The 18,205-nt window shown below is 57.0% G+C and overlaps 1 protein-coding gene and 1 long non-coding RNA gene across 2 annotated transcripts in view; one reads left to right on the forward strand and one right to left on the reverse strand.

Annotated features, from left to right (window-relative positions):
- Positions 1 to 8,851: 8,851 nt before the first annotated feature.
- Positions 8,852 to 12,016, reverse strand: LOC124228673 (uncharacterized). Its single transcript, XR_006885759.1, has 3 exons — positions 11,513 to 12,016; positions 9,786 to 10,312; positions 8,852 to 9,217 (listed from the first exon to the last, which is right to left on the reverse strand). It is a non-coding gene; the product is annotated as an uncharacterized LOC124228673 (long non-coding RNA).
- Positions 12,017 to 12,128: 112 nt separating this feature from the next.
- Positions 12,129 to 18,205, forward strand: part of MACROD1 (mono-ADP ribosylhydrolase 1) — a 151,093-nt gene continuing 145,016 nt past the window's right edge. The window contains exon 1 of the mRNA XM_046643268.1: positions 12,129 to 12,519. Within this exon, the coding sequence (XP_046499224.1) occupies positions 12,222 to 12,519 (298 nt within the window). The 5' untranslated portion in view covers positions 12,129 to 12,221. The remainder of the gene's footprint in view (positions 12,520 to 18,205) is intronic.

Below are 18,205 nucleotides of genomic sequence, written 5' to 3' on the forward strand. Positions count from 1 at the left end.
CCCCGGATCCCGCCCCTTCCTCGCCTGCTCACTGGTCGCGCTCCCCTTGGGGGCTGTCTCTGCTTCTCTACTATTGGTCTGAAGTCTAGCCTATCATCTTTGCTTCTCTCTCATTGGACCGCGGGGAGTAATCCCCTCTGCCCTGCCTTCCCCGCGCCTCAGGATTGGTCTCTCGCCGACAAGCCCCTCCCATCCTACGATTGGAGGGAGGAGCGGACTTCTGCGACAGGGATTGGTCACTCGGTCCGCCAATTATGGCCGTGCTGGCCGCGCCCATTGGTCCTGTTCTTTCTGGAAATTTCCACCTCTCCCATTGGGCTGACGGACCCATGAACGAACCTCCTTCAGATTAAAAAAAATTTCAATTGGGCGGAGAGTTGCCCACACTTGGCGCTGATAGGTTCAAGGGGCTGTCCATCAAAGGGCGCGTGGGGTTCACCGCTGCGGTGGTTTCTGGGCGTCTGAGGCCCCAGAAGCCTCTGCCGCTCGGACTCCGGCGGCTGCGGGGACGCTGCCCATGGGTCGCGTCCCCTCGGGTTCTCGCGAGATCGGCCGAGACGATCCGCTGCTCCCTGGGGGCCGAGAGCCGGGGAGGGCTCGGGGGTCCCAGCCGGTGGGGTGACAGTCCTGGTCGTGCGGGGGGCGAGGTTCCTGGCCCGACTCCGGACCCCACCGGTAGCTTCCGAGTGTCCAGACATTCCGCGTGGCGAGGAGGGCGCCGGGGCTCGGGCTGGACAGACCGGCTCTCCCCGCGGCGGGGCGCCCTCGCTGGTCCCCTCCGTGGAGACGCACACCCTCTCTGAACCTCTCGGGTGACGGACTTGGTGATCCGGGGCCGTGGGAGGGTTCCTATTCATGCAGTAGAGTTTTTAGCGCTTAATGAAAGGGAGCTGCCTCCGATATTGGGATGTAAAGAGATGAAAGAAACAAAGACCTGCGTGAGCGTGGAAGAGACGGGCCTGCGAGATTAAAATGTTGATCTTTCCGCCTGGATCAGTGTGTGGTTCATGGAACAAAGGAGCCGCATGACTGGGGGCTGGAGAGGCTTGGGTGACCGTCTCGGGTCCTGCATTGTCCTGGTTCTTGCCTGTCCCTGGGTCATGCCATCCCTTCCCGGAGGCTAAGGGCCCTCTCTCTCCCAGGAGCTTGTCTCCACGGCCGCCTCTTCCACACCAGCTGTCTCTGATCCGCTCTTGACTCTGCCCCAGAGTCACTGGATCCATATGCCTGGTAACCCCCTCCCTCGCTTAAAACCTGGAGGCTGTAGGTTGGGGCTCAGGGCCTGTCTAATCTGGCGGCCTGCCCTTCCAACCCCTCCTTTCCCGGTCCCACCTTCAGGGCCAAACTCCAGCCGTAGCGACACCTCTGCTCCTTGGCCCCGGCGGGCTCCCTGCCCGCTGTGCCCTGGGCTGGCATCCCCCTTCCACCAGCTCTTCCAGGCTTAGATGAGCTGTCAGGGGTCGTTGGCCACCTACCCCCAGCAAGCACACTCATTTCTGTCCTCCTGTTACTTCTTGTCACAGCACCGTAGGCGACACTTATGTTCCATCACGAGCTAAACCAGTGGCTTTTGTATCAGTGCCACGTTTGGGAGGTTGACATGGGCCTGGTGTCTTTATCCTGGTGTTCCAAGTGCATCGTGCAGTGTCTGGCACAGCGGGCATCTGTTCATCTGCCAAATGTTACTGGATACCCTAGGACGTGTCAGGAGTAATTGTGGGCCCTGGGGAAATGCAGTGCGGTAAACAGACAAAACCCCCGTGCGCGTGGACCCCATCCTCGTGAGGCTGACAAACTAAAAAAAGTTTCTATGGTATGTCTGCTTAAGTGCAGTGGAGAAAAAGAAAGCAGGGGGGAGGTTAAAGGAGCATCGGGCGAGGGGGGCCAGGGCAGACCTCAGTGAGAAGTTAATATTCGAGGAAAATCCTGAGCGAGTGAGATTTTGGAAAATCTGGGGAAGAACCTTGCAGAGGGAACAGCCAATGCAAAGGCCCTGGGGTGGCCAGGATGGCAGGAGCCGAGGGGGAGTGGACAAGCGGGTTGGAGAGGAAGCAGGGCCAGGTCCTGCAGGGTGGGAGGCCGCTGTGTTCACTGTGGAATATCCCAGGAGGTTTGAGCAGAGGAGTGACATGATCCAACTTGGTTTTATCAGGATCCCTCTGCTCGCTGTGCTGGTGGAGAGGGCGGGGGTGAGAGCTGGGACACCCCTTAGGAGGCTGCTGCGGTGGTGGCATGGGCCGGGGCGGGAGCAGAGGACGGGGGAGAAAGGTTGGGACCCGGGTGTGTTTTGGAAGAGCTGACAGGATGGGGCGATGCATTGGACACAGAGCACGAAGGACGGAGGCGATGCCGAGGCTGGTGGCCTTCTCTCTTCTTCATCCACTGAACTCAGTCTGCCCACCAGCCCTGCAGGTCTTGTGGGCACTGTCTCCAGGCTGCCACACCTGCCAATGCCACTGCGGCCCGCAGACCAGCTCTGCCTCCGTTATCCTCCCCACAGCCTCTCTCCAGGCTTCCTTCCCATTCCTCCCTGAGTGAGCTGGTCTCATCATCTCCACACACCTTTTTTATAGCCCTAATGTGTGTGGCACTCTGCTCTTGGTGTGGGGGATCGACAGGGAACAAGGTGGCCCACGGATGCGCTCCTGCTCGCGTGGATCTTATCTAGTGGGAGAGAGACACACAACACTTCAACTCACCAGCTGTGTGACTTCAAGCCACCTGCTTAACCTCTCTGTGCTTCAGTTGCTTCCATTTCAAAATGCGGATGAAAAAGTGTCGATGTCAGAGTAGTTGTGAGATTAAATTATTTGATATTTGTAAAGTACATGGAACAGTGCCTGACCACAGAGTGAGCACTACATGCATTTAAATAGAAATAAATGCACAAATGGAGATAACTCTAGACAGTGGTGAGCCTTATGAAGAAAGGGTAAGGTAAGGGATGAGGGTAACCAGGGAGGCGGGGAAGGAGGGAGCGCCTACAGGTGGGTGGTTAGTGAAGGCCCCTTACACCTGGAGTGATGAGAAGCCAGCCCAGGACAGGCTGCCAGGCTGGGTGACAGAATGTGCAAAGGCCCTGAGGCTGAAACAAGCTTGGAATTTTCAAGGCACCCAAAGAAGGCTTTTCTATGCTGTAGTGTCTCTAAATGGGGATGATGATGTGCCAATGACATCCCAAGATTACTATAAGGATTAAACAAAATAACTTATACTCAAGTCTTGTTAGACTCAAAACTTATAAAAATTCGAGAGCCCTCTTTGAGGAAAAAAAAATTAAAAAATGAGCTGTGTAGCTTTAGAAGGGATGTGAATGGGGGACCCAGTAAAGCCACTTCTGCTCATTGACAAATGTTAGCTTTTATAATTTCCACGAACTTGGGCTTCTCCAGGTTTCTCCGTGAACTCAGAGCTCTCCCGAGGTGGGCAGGGAGGCGGTGATGCGGGCTGGCCAGTGTCCCCGTCCCCAGGGCCCTGGAACACGAGCAGAAGCTCGGGCACAGAAAGCGTCCTGGCCCGTGCATTGCGTGACAGCTCCCGAGTGAATCATGCTGCTATTCTGGGGCCGCTGCTCTCCAGGGCGGGGAGCAGGATGGCGAGGTCTGTGTTTGGAGTCGCCTCTGAGGCCGCAGATCCGGCAGCGAATGACAGCCCGAAGGGATCAACGTGGGTGACCAGCTTCTCTGCAGAGCGAACCTCCAGGGTGAAAGTTCTCCCAAGATCCAAAAAAAATCAAATGGCTGGAGCTCAGGAAGCTTAGCATGGGGGCAAGAGGTGGGCGAGATGGAAGGAGGGCAGATTGGAATTCTGGGGTCTGTAGAACGCGGCAGTTTTATTTTATAAGAATTTTCCCCACGGGAGCGGGAATTTACCACAGCCTGGGTTTCCCTCTCCACGGGAGGAAGTTCCATTCTGGGTTCTGAGAAATTCCTAAAGAATATTTCGCTGAGTGCTCCTCACCCCAGCTGTCCTGCCAAGACAGAATCTGAGTCCTGATTAGCGGAGAAAGGGGGCGGGGGACGAAGTTCCAGAGAGTTCTGTTCCATCAATGACTTTGTCCAGAGTGGAGCGCCGTGCCAGCTGATGGCAATTTTTATCGGATAATGATTCCTCAGAGAGCTCCAGGGCCCAGCCGGGGGCCTTGTCATCCACCCCTCTCCCGGGAGATCTCAGCCAATCTCAGGGCTATAAATAGCATCTCCGATGACTCCCGCATTTCTATCTTCAGCTCCCATCTCGCTCCCAAGTTTCAGGCTGGTCTGCCCAGCTGCCTCCTTGCTGTCTCCGCTTGGATGGAGGATGGACTTCCCAGCGTGTCCAGATCGGAGCTCCGATCTTCTTCCCCTGGGCAGGCCTCCCTGGACTTCCCTCTCATCAATGGCCTCCCTCCTCCTGGGCTGGTTCAGGCTGGAAGCTCTGGAAGCGTGCATGACCCCACCCACTCTAGCCTATCGGCAAATTCCGTCGGCTGGACATAGACCGCTCGGCGACTCCCCGGCCATCTCCTACTTTGACCGGGATGGGGAAAGGAGTGTGGGCTCCTGGAGTTGCTAGGTGGCCAGACATCGTGGGAGGGGACCCCCAGCCAGGGCTGCCAGGCCACATCCTATGAGCAGTGCGGGGTTGGGGAGGGGGATGCGAGGAGAACGGCTGTATTCGGGGACCACTAGGTGAGCCAGTGAGGACATCCATGAGGACAGCTATTAGTAGGTTAGTGCCCTTCCCAAGGTTCAAGGCAGCACACGCTGTCCCCCAATTTGGGATCACGTGGATGAACCCCAGTCACAACTGGGATCAAATTTCCTGACAGCTGGGTAGGATGGAGGCTTGGAGTCTGAAGGAGTTGATTGCAATGCAGTGGTTCTCAACCAGGGCCAATCGTGCCCCAGGGGCCATTTGGCAATGCTGGAGACATTTTTGGTTGTCACAATTCGGGGGAGGGTGTGCTATAGAGTCTAGGATGCTGCCGAACATCCTACAACATACAGGGCGGCTCCCCACAATTATTTGGCCCCACGGGTACATACAACCAAGGTTGGGAAGCCCTGATCTCCGGAAATGTTAAAGGTATTTCGTGCACACCTGAGCTGGGTTCAGGCTGGAGAGTAAAACCGAGTACATAACAAGCTGATTTAAATTGACCACAGCACATCATGTGACACCCAACACCAAGAGGAGGCTGCGAGGGGCACTGAGGGAGATGAAAGATGGAGCGAACTCGGCGACACCCCTCCCGTTGAAAGCTGAAGGTCCATGTCCCCTCCCCTTGAATTTGGTGGGCTCTGGGACTACTCTGTCCAATAGAATACAGTGAAGTGTCATCGTAAAACTGCCAGCTCCCTGTCTTTTGGGATGCTCGCTCTGGGAGCCCAGTGCTGCCCTGTAAGAAGTCGGCCTGCCCCAAGGCCGCCATGGTGCAAGGAAGCCCAAGCTAGCCGCGTGGAGCACCCCAGCTGCTCCACCAGCCCAGCCCGGGTGTGTGAGGGAGGACGTCTGGGACCCTCCAGCCCAGTCTGGTCGCCTGCTGAATCCCACTGAGTGACCTCAGTCCGGGCCATATGGAGCAGAAGAATCGTCCAGCTGAGCCCTGACCGACTTCCTGACCCACAAAATCACCAGGTGTAATTAAACGGCGTTGTTTTCAGCCGTTCAAACAAGGGAGCTTAAGGGGGTTTGTTACACAGCGACAGATAACCAGACACTTTCTCCTGTGCTTCCCTCTCTCCGGCTGACGGTAGAAATCCCTGCGATGCCGACTCGTGCTTGTTCCATCCATCCTCTCCCGCTCTGCCCTGATGGCTTGCCCAAGCACCATTGGCTCCAATGCTAACTAACACCTTCCGAGCCGCCAGTCTTGCTGTATTGTATTCCCCACCCAGCAGCCAGAGGCACCCTTAAAAACCCGCTCCTCCACAACCCTGATGGACACGCTCCAGAGATCCCGCAGCATGTGAAATCCACGTCCCGGTGGCACCAGGTCCGGCCCCCCTCTCTGCTTCTACCCCTTTCCCTCTGCCTGCACGTGCTTCAGCCACGGGCCTTTCTGCCCAGCAAACTCATTTACCCGGCAGCTCTTCCCACGGCCTGAGACGACCTGTCCCTGCTGATGTGCTTACAGCATGTCTCCCACAGCAGATGCTGCCTCTGCGAGGGCGGGGCCCCTGACGTTCGCTGCCGTGTGCATCAGGACCTGGGACGTCGTGCATGCTTGTAAGTATTTGGTGAATGAGCGCGTGGAGCCCATCACCCTTTGACCCTCCTGTGGGTCCCTCAGCCTCTCCCAGGGGGCCTCTCTGGCCCCCTTCCCTCTGGGCTTCCTTGTTCCACACACGGCTTACCCTTCTCTGTGCCAAATAGTTGGATCCCCTCGGATTCAAAGTTCCCAACCCCTGCCATCTCCTTTCGAGCATCTGTTTCTTGAGAAATACCAAGTGGTGGAGACTGGGGGACACAGGCCCTCCTGTTGGTGGGAAGGTACACTTAGCAACATCTACTTAAAATACAACTCGGGGCTGGCCCCGTGGCCGAGTGGTTAAGTTCGCACGCTCCGCTGCAGGCGGCTCAGTGTTTCATTGGTTCGAATCCTGGGCGCGGACATGGCACTGCTCATCAAACCACGCTGAGGCAGTGTCCCACATGCCACAACTAGAAGGACCCACAACGAAGAATATACAACTACGTACCGGGAGGCTTTGGGGAGAAAAAGGAAAAAAATAAAATCTTTAAAATACAACGCAATTCCACTCTGAGGAATTTATCCCACAGGTGACCCCACCCTGGGGGCACAGGATGTACATTGCAGCCCTGTTTATCACAGCAAAAGGAAGGGCAACCATCCACACGTGCATTCATGGAGGATACTGGAAAACAGGATGCTGGCTCTCTAGGATGGAATATTAGCATTAGAAAGAACACTTGGGTGGGCTGGTCCCGTGACCTAGTGGTTAAGTTCGGCATGCTCCATTTCAGCAGCCCAGGTTTGTTTCCCGGCTGCAGACCTACACCACTCATCAGCGGCCATGTTGTGGTGGTGACCCACATACCAACAGACGAAGATTGGCAACAGTGTTAGCTCAGGGCAAATCTTCCTCAGCAAAAAAGAAAGAAAGAAAGAAAAAACAAAGAACACGGGTATATATTGACATGGAAACATGCTCATGATGTACTGTGGGATGAAGAAAGTTATTTGTGGAACAGTATGTATGGCCAAATCTTATTTTTGTAAAAAAAAAAAAATTGTGTGTATATCTTCATATATGATCATATACTCATGAAAAAAAGTCTAGAAGGATACCCAACTGACTGCTAAAGGTGTTACCTCTGTGGATTGCGAATGGGGAGGGGTGTTATATTAGTTCGCTAGGGCGGCCGTAACTGAACACCATAGATTTGGGGGCTTAAACAAGAGACATATATTTCCTCACGGTTCTGGAGGCTGGAAGTGCAAGATCAAGGTGTCAGAAGGTTTAGTTTCTCCCGAGGCCTCTCTCCTTGGCCTGCAGATGGAGGCTTTCTTGCTGTGTCCTCACATGGTCCTTCCTGTGTGTGTGCACATCCCTGGTGTCTCTGAGCGTCCTTCTTATAAGGGTCGGATCAGGACCCACCCTAACAGCCTCATTTTAACTTGATCACTTCTTTAGAGGCCCCGTCTCCAAATACAGTCCCATTCTGCGGTCCTGGGGGTTAGGACTTCAGAATGAATTTGGGGGCAACACAATTCAGCCCATAATAGGGGCCTTCCCTTTTTAGGATGCTGTTAAAATTCGTTACAATAAGCACTTCTATTCAAGGTTTTAGTACATTTCAAACCAAATGTTCCCTGAGCATCCTCCTCCCTCCCAGGCCTTCTCTGAAGTCAGAGGAGGGGCAGCCACTGCCGGGCCCCAGCCAGCTCCTCTGAGGCCCTTCCCCTGGGCAAGGCTGTGTGGCCCTCTCCAGATCCCCGACCTGGTCCCCGGACCCACCCCGAGAGGAACCAGATGGAGGGCCGTCCAGGCCCATGATTTACAGCTACACTTTCTGGGCAGTTCACACCTCGTGAGCCATCCTTCCGTTCACACCTCTCAACCTCGTGACCATACGATATTGGCCAATGAAACAGAGAGTAAAATGAAACACACGCAGGTGATAGTGAAATACAAAGAGAGAATTACAACCCGCAAAACTGTGACCACACAGAGCTGTTGGGGGACGGGCGGTGCCGCAGCTCATCACCCAAGGGAGGCGGCAGAAATAAGGAAGATGGCGGTCCCGGCCCCACTGCACCTTCAGCCTGCCGACACGGTGGCTCTGCTGCTCGGGGTGGCTTTGCAACTCTGAAAAGTGTAGAAAGAGGCAAAGCAAACCCAGAATCTTGGTACCAGTTTAGGAATAAGTTGTGTCATCATTGTGCTAAAATCTGAGTGTTTATTTAAGGTTTTGAAACACTTGAGTCCATCCGCCCTCTTTGATTTGTGATTTTAATCAGAGAGGGATGAGCGTAGACTGGCTGCAAGGATGGCTCTAAGAGTTCCCCTCCTCCCTTTGCAATGGGATTCGGTGGCTTCTCCCATTAAGAAGTGGAATTTGTTTCTCCACTGCCTAGCATCTGGGCTGGCCATGTGACCGGCACTGACTGATGTGACCAGGTGATTCTGTGCAACCGAACAGGATGGAAGTGATGTAGTGTGACTTCCGAGACAGGCCTTGAGAGACACCACAGACTCGCTTCACCCTCTTGGAGCAGGGCCTGGAGACCATCACGCCAGGAGGATGCCCAGGCTAGCCTACAGGAGGATGCGGGGCCCCGTGGAGCAGAACCGAGGGGTCCGCTGACAGCCAGCACCCACTGCCAGTCATGTGAGCGAGGCCACCCTGGGCCCCCAGCCCCAGCTGGGTTGTGAGATGAGCGCAGCCACAGCGGTGACCCCGGCCAGACCAGTAGATGAACCTTCCAGCTTATCCTGGCCCAGGCCGCTGACTCAGAGTCCTGGTTGTTATTTTAAGCCAGTAAATTTCCAGTGATTTATTACCAGGCAATAGACAACTGAGACAGCATAAAAGGATCTAAGTTCATAAACAGCGTTTGAATTTTTAACAGAACTGATTTATCATATTTATAAGTTGCATCTATTCGTGTATAAGAGTTGCTTAGCTGATTAGGAAAAAACAGGCTTGGCTTGGGGGGGCTGGAGAAAGGTGGGGGGGGTTGAAGCCATCCTCACACCTCATCCCCTCCCTGTTTGTAAAGAAAAAAAAGAAAAGAAAAAGACCTGCTTATTAGATGTACAAGTCTCTTCTATTAAGAGGTTGAGGTGTCGGAGAGAATCAGTTATTTCAACTCTGTAAAATGTAGTTTAAAATCTATTAGGGAATTTAATTACCCAAGTTTGTAATTGGCATTCATTTTTAGAATTTAATCTGAACGTGTGAGTTAATTAAGTATTCATCAAAGAATAAGTAAGAGTAATTGTTCTTATTTTTACACAAAATTAGTAGATTTAGAAATAGAAAACTCGATTTGCAAGTTGCATTTGGATGTTTAAGAAAAGCTAGGTTTTTAAAAAATTTACAAGTTTAATAAATACAGTATTAATTTAAACCCAGCAGCAGGAGGTGGCTTTTTTCTGCAGGAAAGCCCCTCTCCAACATTAAAAATGCTCAGCTGACAACCCCTCCGAGGCTGCGGCCGCACTGGAAGATTTGGCATTCCACAGACTTCCATGCCTTTGCCTTTGTGGTCCCCTCGCCTGGAATGCACCTGACACCCCCACACACACACCCTTTGAGATCTCACAAAATTTTACCTTTTCCAAAAGGTCCAGCTGGAACCCTGTGAAGAGTCCTGCCTTGCCCAGTCAGAATGATGCTTCCTGCCCGCATCCGCCCAGGCCTCTCTTAGACGGGACGGTGGCCGGCTGTTAGTTGGGTCCTTCTCTCTCCTGGCTGCCACGTGAGAACAGAGCCGAATCCCACCAAGAAGAAACCGCAGGGCGGTGCAGATGCCCAGGGGGCTTCAACGGCCTGGCTCCGGAGGAACGGATCCCAGGCTCTGTGCAAAAGGCCACCTCCTAATTGGGCACCGGGACTTTCTGTGACAGGGGTCCCAGCCTCTCCCCGTATCATCCTCCCCACACCTTTCCAGGAAGGGTGAAGGAGTCAGAATTATGGACCCCGAAGATGTCCACGTCTTAATCGCTGGAGCCTGTGAGTGTGTCATCACTTGGCAAGGGGGAATTAAGGTCGCAGATGGAATTAAGGATGCTAACAAGCAGACTCTGAATAGGGACATGGTCGTGGGTTATCCCGTGGGCCCAATGGAACCACAAGGGTCCTGGAAAACAGAAGAGAGAAGCAGAAGAGAGTCAGAGGGAAAGGCCACCACGGAAGAATGGTCAGAGACGCAAAGTCGCTGGCTGCGAAGATGGAGGAAGCAGGCCACAAGCCAAGGAAAGTGGGTGGTCTCCTGTAGCTGGAAAAGACAAGGAAGAGCTTCCAGAAAGGAACACAGCCCCGCCCACACCTTGATCTTAGCCCAGCCAGACTCATGGCAGCCTTCTAGCCTACAGAACTTAAAGATAATAAATTTGTGTTGTTTAAGACTAAATTTGCAGTAATTTGTTACGGCTGCCATAGCAAACGCATACACGGAGGCCGCCACACGCTTCATTTCCTCAATCAGTGACATCTGTGTAATCACTCTCCAGACCACAGACGGGAACCAAACCACCACGACCCAAGTCTGGGCTTCGACCTGGACAGGACAGGCTGTGCTGAGCTGGGGTGGCCCAGCTGCTCATCCGTGCCCGGGCGGTGCTGCCTCCCGGGCTGCTGGGAGTTAATGGGGGCCGAACCATCAGACCGGAGCGCTGAGCTCCTCTCTGGCTGGCACCTGGCGCCCTGTAAACGGCTGCTGTCCCGGCTGCAGGTGGCCAGGCCCTTCTTGCCCCGCTGAGTTACTGGCGAAGCGGCCAGTGGTGGGGTGCGGGGCAGCCCAGCCACCGCATCCTGAACCGACTCGGTGACCTTTCCGGGGGACGGCGCAGGCCTTGCGGGTGGTCCTGGAATGCTGGGGGGCCTTAGCTCTTCCTTCCCATCTCCCTGCTCTGCCCTCACCCCCGCGGGCAGGTCTGCTGCATCCTCTCCTGCGCATCGCAGTGGCGCCAGCTGCATGCAGGCAGATTCCGCGACCCCCACTCCCACCCCCGCAGCCCTGTGGAGGGTTATAGCCACGCGGCGCCAGAGGGGCCTGGAGCACCGGGGCCGGTCTGCACCCAGACAGACCGGACCGCAGTCTTTCTAGTTTACAGCTCAAGAAGCAAGTCACAAGGGGCCAGTGGACCCCAGGGTGGCAAAGCGGGTACTGGAACCTTCTCTGGAACCCTGGCTCCTTCTCAGGTTATAAAAACATGCACTGTGATATTTATCAAATAATATTAATAGTATAGGAAGATATAAAATATTCATATTAAAAAATCCATCTTCATAGTCTTTCTTGAAAAACAGAAAAATATAAAGAAAAAGGTCACCCCACCTCTTCCACCCGAGAACACCGCTCGGCACTCGAGTTTTCCGCCCTCACACGCCACTGCGTCTTTCCACCCTCGCCTCCGCGGCTGCTCTGGATTCGGTTCCAGCCGCGCCCCGCCCGCCCCCGGGGCTCAGAGGTTCAGCGGCCTGGGGAAAGTCGCCGGACCGGACGTACCCGTCCGCGCCACTGGTCACCTCCCCACCGCCGGCCGGCCCGGGGACGGGGGCGGGATAGCTGCAAACCGCTCCGCCTCGCTGGGCCGCGCCCGCTCTCCCAGTTCGGGCCCCGAGCGCCGGAGGGCTGCGGGGGTGGGGGGGGGGCGGTGTCCCAGCCCGCGCCGGGGATAGGGGGATCCCCAGACCAGGAAGCTGGCGGCGGCCAAGCTCGCTCTGAGGGGAGGCGCAAGGCGGCAGCGCGACCCTCCGAGAGTCAGAAGAGGTCCGGGCGCGGCGCGGCACTGGGCGCCGCCGGAGGCCGGGCGGGGCGCGCACGTGTGTATACGAGTGCGGGGGCCCATCCGGCGGCCGGGACTACAAGTTCCAGGGTGCCCAGCGGCGCGCCCGGGTTTTCTGGCCGCGCGGCCCGCTGGCTCCGAGCAGGTCGCCGCGGGCTGGCACGCGCCACCCAGTCCCCGAGTAAATAAGGGAGAGACGCTCCCGAGCACCGTGAATAGAGTCCAAGGGGGCGGGGAGCTGCCCCGCGCCGCCCGCTCATGTCTCTGCAGAGCCGAGTGTCCGGCCGCCTGGCACAGCTGCGCGCGGCGGGGCAGCTGCTGGTCGCCCCGCGCCCCTGGCCCGGCCCCTTGGCGGGGACCACGCGGACCCGCGGCAGGGCGGGCGACTCCCCGGCGGCCCCGGGCGCCACCGGCCCCCGCGCGCGGACTCCAGCGGGAGTGGGGACTTGGGGGGCGGCGGCGGTGGGGCGCAGAGCCGGGGTGCACACCTGGGACCCCCTGGCCATGGCGGCGAAGGTGGACCTGAGCACCTCCACCAACTGGAAGGAGGCAAAATGTAAGTGGAAGCAGGAGCGGGGCGCGAGGGCGAGAGCGGCCCCACGTGGGCCTTCCCGGCTGGACAGCACCCCACCAGCAGCCTCTTCCACCCGAGAGACCTGGGGAAGTTAAGGCCCCGAGGCCCTGGTGTGGACCCCCATTCACAGCCACGCCCCCCGCCGGCCCAGCCCCACAAACCGCTTCACCGCAGACCAGGGCCAGGTCCCTCGTCGGGGCTGTGTGAGCAGGGCGCCCTTACCCCACTGGAATGGGTCGCAGGGCACCCCCCAGAGATCGTCCTGGACCCACCACCTTACCCTGTTGTGCAGGAGGGAAACTGAGGCCCGGTGCCTGAGCGGATTTGCCCAAGGTCACTCGGAGTTTGTGGCGGAGCTGCCATTAGGGTCCTGAACTCCCCAAGCTTTGCCTGGGATGGTTTCTCAAGTCGTGGCATTTTAGGCAGAGTGGCAGGGAATGGGCTGAGGGCACAGGTCTGGGTCTGGCGTCCCACCTGGTGGGATCAGATAGCCACCCAGAGTGGCCTCCCCGGGCAGGCCTGTCCCACCTCCCCTGCACCCCTACACCGTGGGCCTGCCTCTCTGCGCACGTGCTCTGGTGCTATTTTCCCCTCCTCCCTGGCCTCTGGCCACTTGGGAGCAGTCTCTGCCCATTCCTGAGGGACCCAGGGCAGAGGGGCTGGGGGGCAGGGCAGAAATGGGGCACTGTGTCTGTGAGACCGATGAGCCCGCCGCCCCCAAGAATCAAGCCGCTTCCTCCAGCTTGAGTCCTGTTGGGGCAGGAGTCGCAGTGCTGGACTCTGGACCCCGCACAGAGCAGGGAGGGGAGGGAACCCGACCTGCAGGGCCCCAAATAGCCTGGCCGCCGGCGGCTGCCCCTGCCCTTCAGGGCTGCTCCCCGGGCGCCTGCAGCCATCCCAGCTGGATCCCCTTTCAAATACGCAGGCGAGGCGGCTCATTGGCTGGGCCCCGCGGTGGGGCGGGTGCGGCCAATCGCGCTGGGGAGGTAGCCTGGGGCGGGGCTGGCGGTGGGCGGGGGAGGCGACCTCTGGGCCTTGGAGGTAGAGTTCGAGAGGCCTTCCCGGGGTCAGGAATTGCGTTGCCTCCCCTGGATCTTAAAGCGCCGGCAGAAAGCACTTGACTTTGCTCGCGGAGCACGCGGAGCGCCAGGCACGCCCCCAGCCCTGGCCCCAGAACAACAGTCAGGGCGTGGATGGGGTGGGGGGTGGCTGGCAGAGACTCCTGGCAGGGGGACTGTCCCACGAGGAGCGCTGCTTCCCCTTCTCTGTCAGGGAACAGCAGCCCGGAGGGAGGCCGTGGGCTGGGCACCTGTTCCCAGACCTGCTGCTATTTCTAGAATCCAATCCTTGGTGCCGCTGAAAACTTGCAGACCTCAGGAAGCTGAATGGCCAGGGGTGTCCCAGGCCACTGTGGTGTCTGCTCTTGGAGCTGGGTTTCCATTCATTCCTCCAGTCCGTTTTTATCGCGCGCCTTCTATGTGGCCAGTGGGACTATGCCAGGTCAAGGTCAATGCTGCAAAGAAACCGTGGTGGTGGTGGGGGGGGGGGGGCACCTGAGCACCAGTGTCCAGTTAGGGGACAGTGGGAGGCGGGCGGTCTTGCCCCAGGAGCCCCAGATGGTAGCTTGTGGGGGTGAGACCCAGAGAGAGAGACCTCCCTGTGTTTCGGTTATCTATTATCGAGCGACAAATTACCCCCAAATCTGGTGGCTTCAAACAGCAAACATGTATGATCCCACAGTCTCTGCGGGTCAGGAACCTGGGACTAACTCAGCTGGGGGTCTGGCTCAGGGTTTCTCAGAGGCTCATGGCTGGAGGGAGCCACGAGTCCCAGGGGGCCCACTCACCCGAAATGGCTGTTGGCCGGAGGCCTCTCCATGGGGCTGCCTGAGCATCCTCGAGACATGGCAGCCGGCCTCCCCCAAGCACGTGATCCCAGAGAGGGAGCGTGAGGAGACCGGGATGGAAGTCACAGCGCCTCTTTGGGACCCAGTCTTCAAAGTCGCACACCATCTCTTCGCTCTGTTCCAGGGCTCTGACCGCGTCATGGAATCCGGCCCAGATTTAAGGGAGGGAAACTAGGTTCCCCCTTTGGAAGGGAAGAGGATCACCTGGACTCGGCCTCTGAGTGGGGTCTGAGCTTTAATCCTTGAGGACCCCACACCTTTCTTCATGACATCCCACTGTCACTTTGAGCTGAGTTCTGCTGTCCAGTGAAGGACATCAGGTGTACGACCTTAAGTGCACAGCCAGTGCACTTGTATGTGAATATTCAAGTGTGCAACCACGGGTCTGCTCAACAGACGCCATCACCCCAGAAGGGTCCTTTGAGCCCCTTTCCAGTCAGTACCCCCTAGATCCTCTCTCTTCTATTTGTTTCATCTTTTCTTGAACTTCACATGGACAGAGGCATAGAGTGTGCCTGGCTCCTTCAACATCTGTGCAATGTGTCTGCATTATTGGGTGTGCCAACAGGTTGCTCTTTTTTATTGCTGTGTAATATTCCCTGGTGTGGATGGACCACCGTTTGGATACTCAGTCTCCTGTTGATGGGCAGGTGGGTTTCCAGTTTGGGACTGTTGGGAATAAAGCTGCTCTGAATATTCTTGTTCATGTCTTTGATGGACATGTGTGCTCCCTTCTCTTGGGCATCTATCTAGCGAGGCTTCAAGATGCGTATCTGTGCCTGCGATGAGCCTCTCTCAAAGACTGGCACACAGTAGCCAGACTCATGAGAGACCGATGTATAGATCAGAAAGTTGATGTGCATTTGACGGTGGGAAACTATAATAGCAGGGCGTCTGGGAAGTCACACACGTGTGCCTGGGCAGGGCCTCCTCTTTCTGTGGAAAAGCCACGTAGAAACCAAATTGTTGTCTTAAGTTTGCTCAGCAATATGTGTGAGCTGTTGAAGGATTTTGGGAGCTGATCCCCCCACCCTGGGTAGGCTCAGATCCCCTCCCCTGGGCCATCGCTTAGCATTTCAGTCTGTATGGGGTGTTGAGTGCCTGCTTTGGGTCCCGGGTGCGGGATCCCACGGCCCAGTGAGTCCTCTGGACAGAAGGCCCAGTTCTGCCTCATTCTGGACCTCCCTTTGATCTGTCTTCAAGGTGACTGCCCCCTTCTGTGGGCCCATTCTCCCTCTAGGTAAGTCAGTACCATCGGGCTGGGTCTTCCTTCCTAGGAGAAGTCCAGCCTTTTGGGGAGACCTCTGCAGTATGGCATTTCACTGGCCAGGGCTGAATTTCTCTAATTTAATTCCCTGCATTCTGGGGCGCCTCATTCCCTCCTGCCCCCACAGTGCCTTTTCATCAGAGGATTATGGAAATAGTCGTGCTATAAAGGTGATTGGGCATGAGGGGACTTAAGATCAGGCCCTTGGGGGCGTCTGGGGGCTGTGTCACCACAGGAGGGGCCTGGCCTCCAGGAGAAGGGCCGCGGATCCGCCATCCAGCCCGCAGCGGGGGCAGGGCTATGTGCTAAAAAGAGAGTGGGTGTTGGTGTCATCACACGTGGGCAAGTCCCAGCGCACCCTCCTCTGCAGTGACCTGGGGCTCATGGAAACTTGTGTCCCCCACCCCCCCAAACGCGGAGCCCTGCCCTGCGTCTCCTGAGCCACGTGCCCTCACCCTGGTGGCTCAGGATGGGGCTCACGCGCTCCAGCCTCGGCTTCCACTGGGCGGGGACGAGGACTCATTTCATCCCCCGCGGATGATTCTCTGATGTGACTGCCGACCCGGGGAGATTCCCCAGGCGCTCCTGGGAACTGGGGGGGCTTTTCCCGCCAGACTCCTGGGGAAGCAGCCTTGGCTCGTCCCAGTGTGCGCGGGGATGAGGGGGCCTAGGGAGAGCAGAAAAGCTCCCCGGTGTCTCGGGCTTTGACCAGCCCCTGCTCTTGGGGGACGGGGAGCCCCGGTGATTCCTGACCCGCCCCCTCAGCCTGGCCCACCCGCCTTCTCCAGAGGGGCCCTCCCTCCGCGCCAGCCCGCCCTCGCCTTTCCGATGGCCGTCTTGCAAAGTGCCATAAAGACACTTCTTAAAACCCATCATTGAGTCCCGTTCGCCCGCTGCACTTTATGGTCCTGGCGCAGCCCGCTCCCCCAGCTCGGCGCTGCTGCCGGGAGCCGCTAAGCGCTTCGTCCGGGGTCAGGCCTCCCCATCAAAATTTATTGCAAACATCGCTTTACACCACCTGTCTCACTGAGCCGAGAAATACTCTGGCCTCTCCAAAAAGGAAAGAAAATTAGAACGTATGTTGTACATCTTTTATAAGAAAAATAAAACTCACTTGGGCTTTAAGTCTGCATCTGTCCTGCTGGCAGACGGAGGTGGGACAGGTTATAAACGCACGGGGCGTGGGCCAAGCTTCAGGTGCCTGCTTCTCCTCCCAGAGCGAGGGAGGAGGGCCTGGGGGCGTGCCCCCGCTGACTCATGACAATGGTGCTCGGCTCCTCGGAGCTGATGGGAGAGTCACATCAGCTTCTCCTTCGCCAGAAATCAGAGACATGCAGTGTGTAACTCCCCAGGGATCAGCCAGGCCACAACCTCGTTCTGGAGATGAGGACACGGCACTCTGCATGCTGGCCTTAAGAAGTGTGTGCTTAGGGACCACGGGCTGGAAGAGACAGGCTGACAGATGTCCCCAAGGTTGGTGCCCGGTCGGCTGGTGGCAGAGCTGGGAGCTGTGGCTGTCTTCCTTTTCCGTCTCTGGGAAGCAGAGCCATCTTCTGGACTTTGCTGGAGAGAGGGGACCGTGCGGGCTGTGGGTCACTCAGACCAGGCCATGGATACTGGGGGGACAGTGCAGGAGAGAGCCTTGGGTCAGTCCCCTGCCACCAGCTTGCCTGTGGACGGGGCAGATGGCTCTGCTTCTTCTGTAAAGGAAGGTGGTGGCATCTGCCAGATGGTGTCTGCTAGGGGACCTGAGCCGTCTCCAGGCACCCCAGCCTAGTTCCATGGACTCAGCACCTGGGAGTCCTACAGGGTTGGTCTGGGTCCTGGAGTACCCGTTCTTCCAGTGTCACAGCAGGCGCCTTCACTTCCTGGCCCCAGGGCCAGCTGGCAGGTGGTACCCGCCCTTGGGCACACGCAGGCCTCGAAGGGGGGATGTCTTTGGTCACAATTGTGCGAGATGACAAATATGGGGACCCAAATAACTTAAGAAGCTCCTCTACCTACTGTGCCCCCAAGTTGGAAAAAAATATTTTCTCTCCCAAATTTGGTCTTCCTTTGCTCTCTTCGAGCTCTCTTATTTCACTCACAGGAAGGAGCGAGCATATCTGGTGTGTATATTGCACTTCGCGGCTTACGAGATATTTTCACAGTCCCTTTGCATTCACAGCCAGCCTGGGCCCCAGGCAGGGGCTGCGTGTCCCTATTCTAAGGATGAGAAAACCAAGGCTCAGAGAGGGTGAGTGCCTCGCCCGTGAACACAGTGTCGGCAGGTCACGAGCCCAAACCTGTGGGACCAGGGAGCAGGAGAGGAGGCACAGCCACAGTATTGGCCTGGAGCTGGGCCAGCCCATGCCTTCCAGCATCTCCGTTCCTTGGGCGGGAGACGAGCTGGGGTGGCTGCCAGCTCTGTTGTTGCTCTTCGGTCCAGCTGTTCTAGATTTCTCTCCATTTCTCCACCCAAATGCCCTCTCCTACCTCGGGGCTTTGCATACCCT

Source organism: Equus quagga, chromosome 17 (genome assembly GCF_021613505.1).
Source record: "Equus quagga isolate Etosha38 chromosome 17, UCLA_HA_Equagga_1.0, whole genome shotgun sequence".
Lineage (NCBI taxonomy): Eukaryota > Metazoa > Chordata > Mammalia > Perissodactyla > Equidae > Equus > Equus quagga.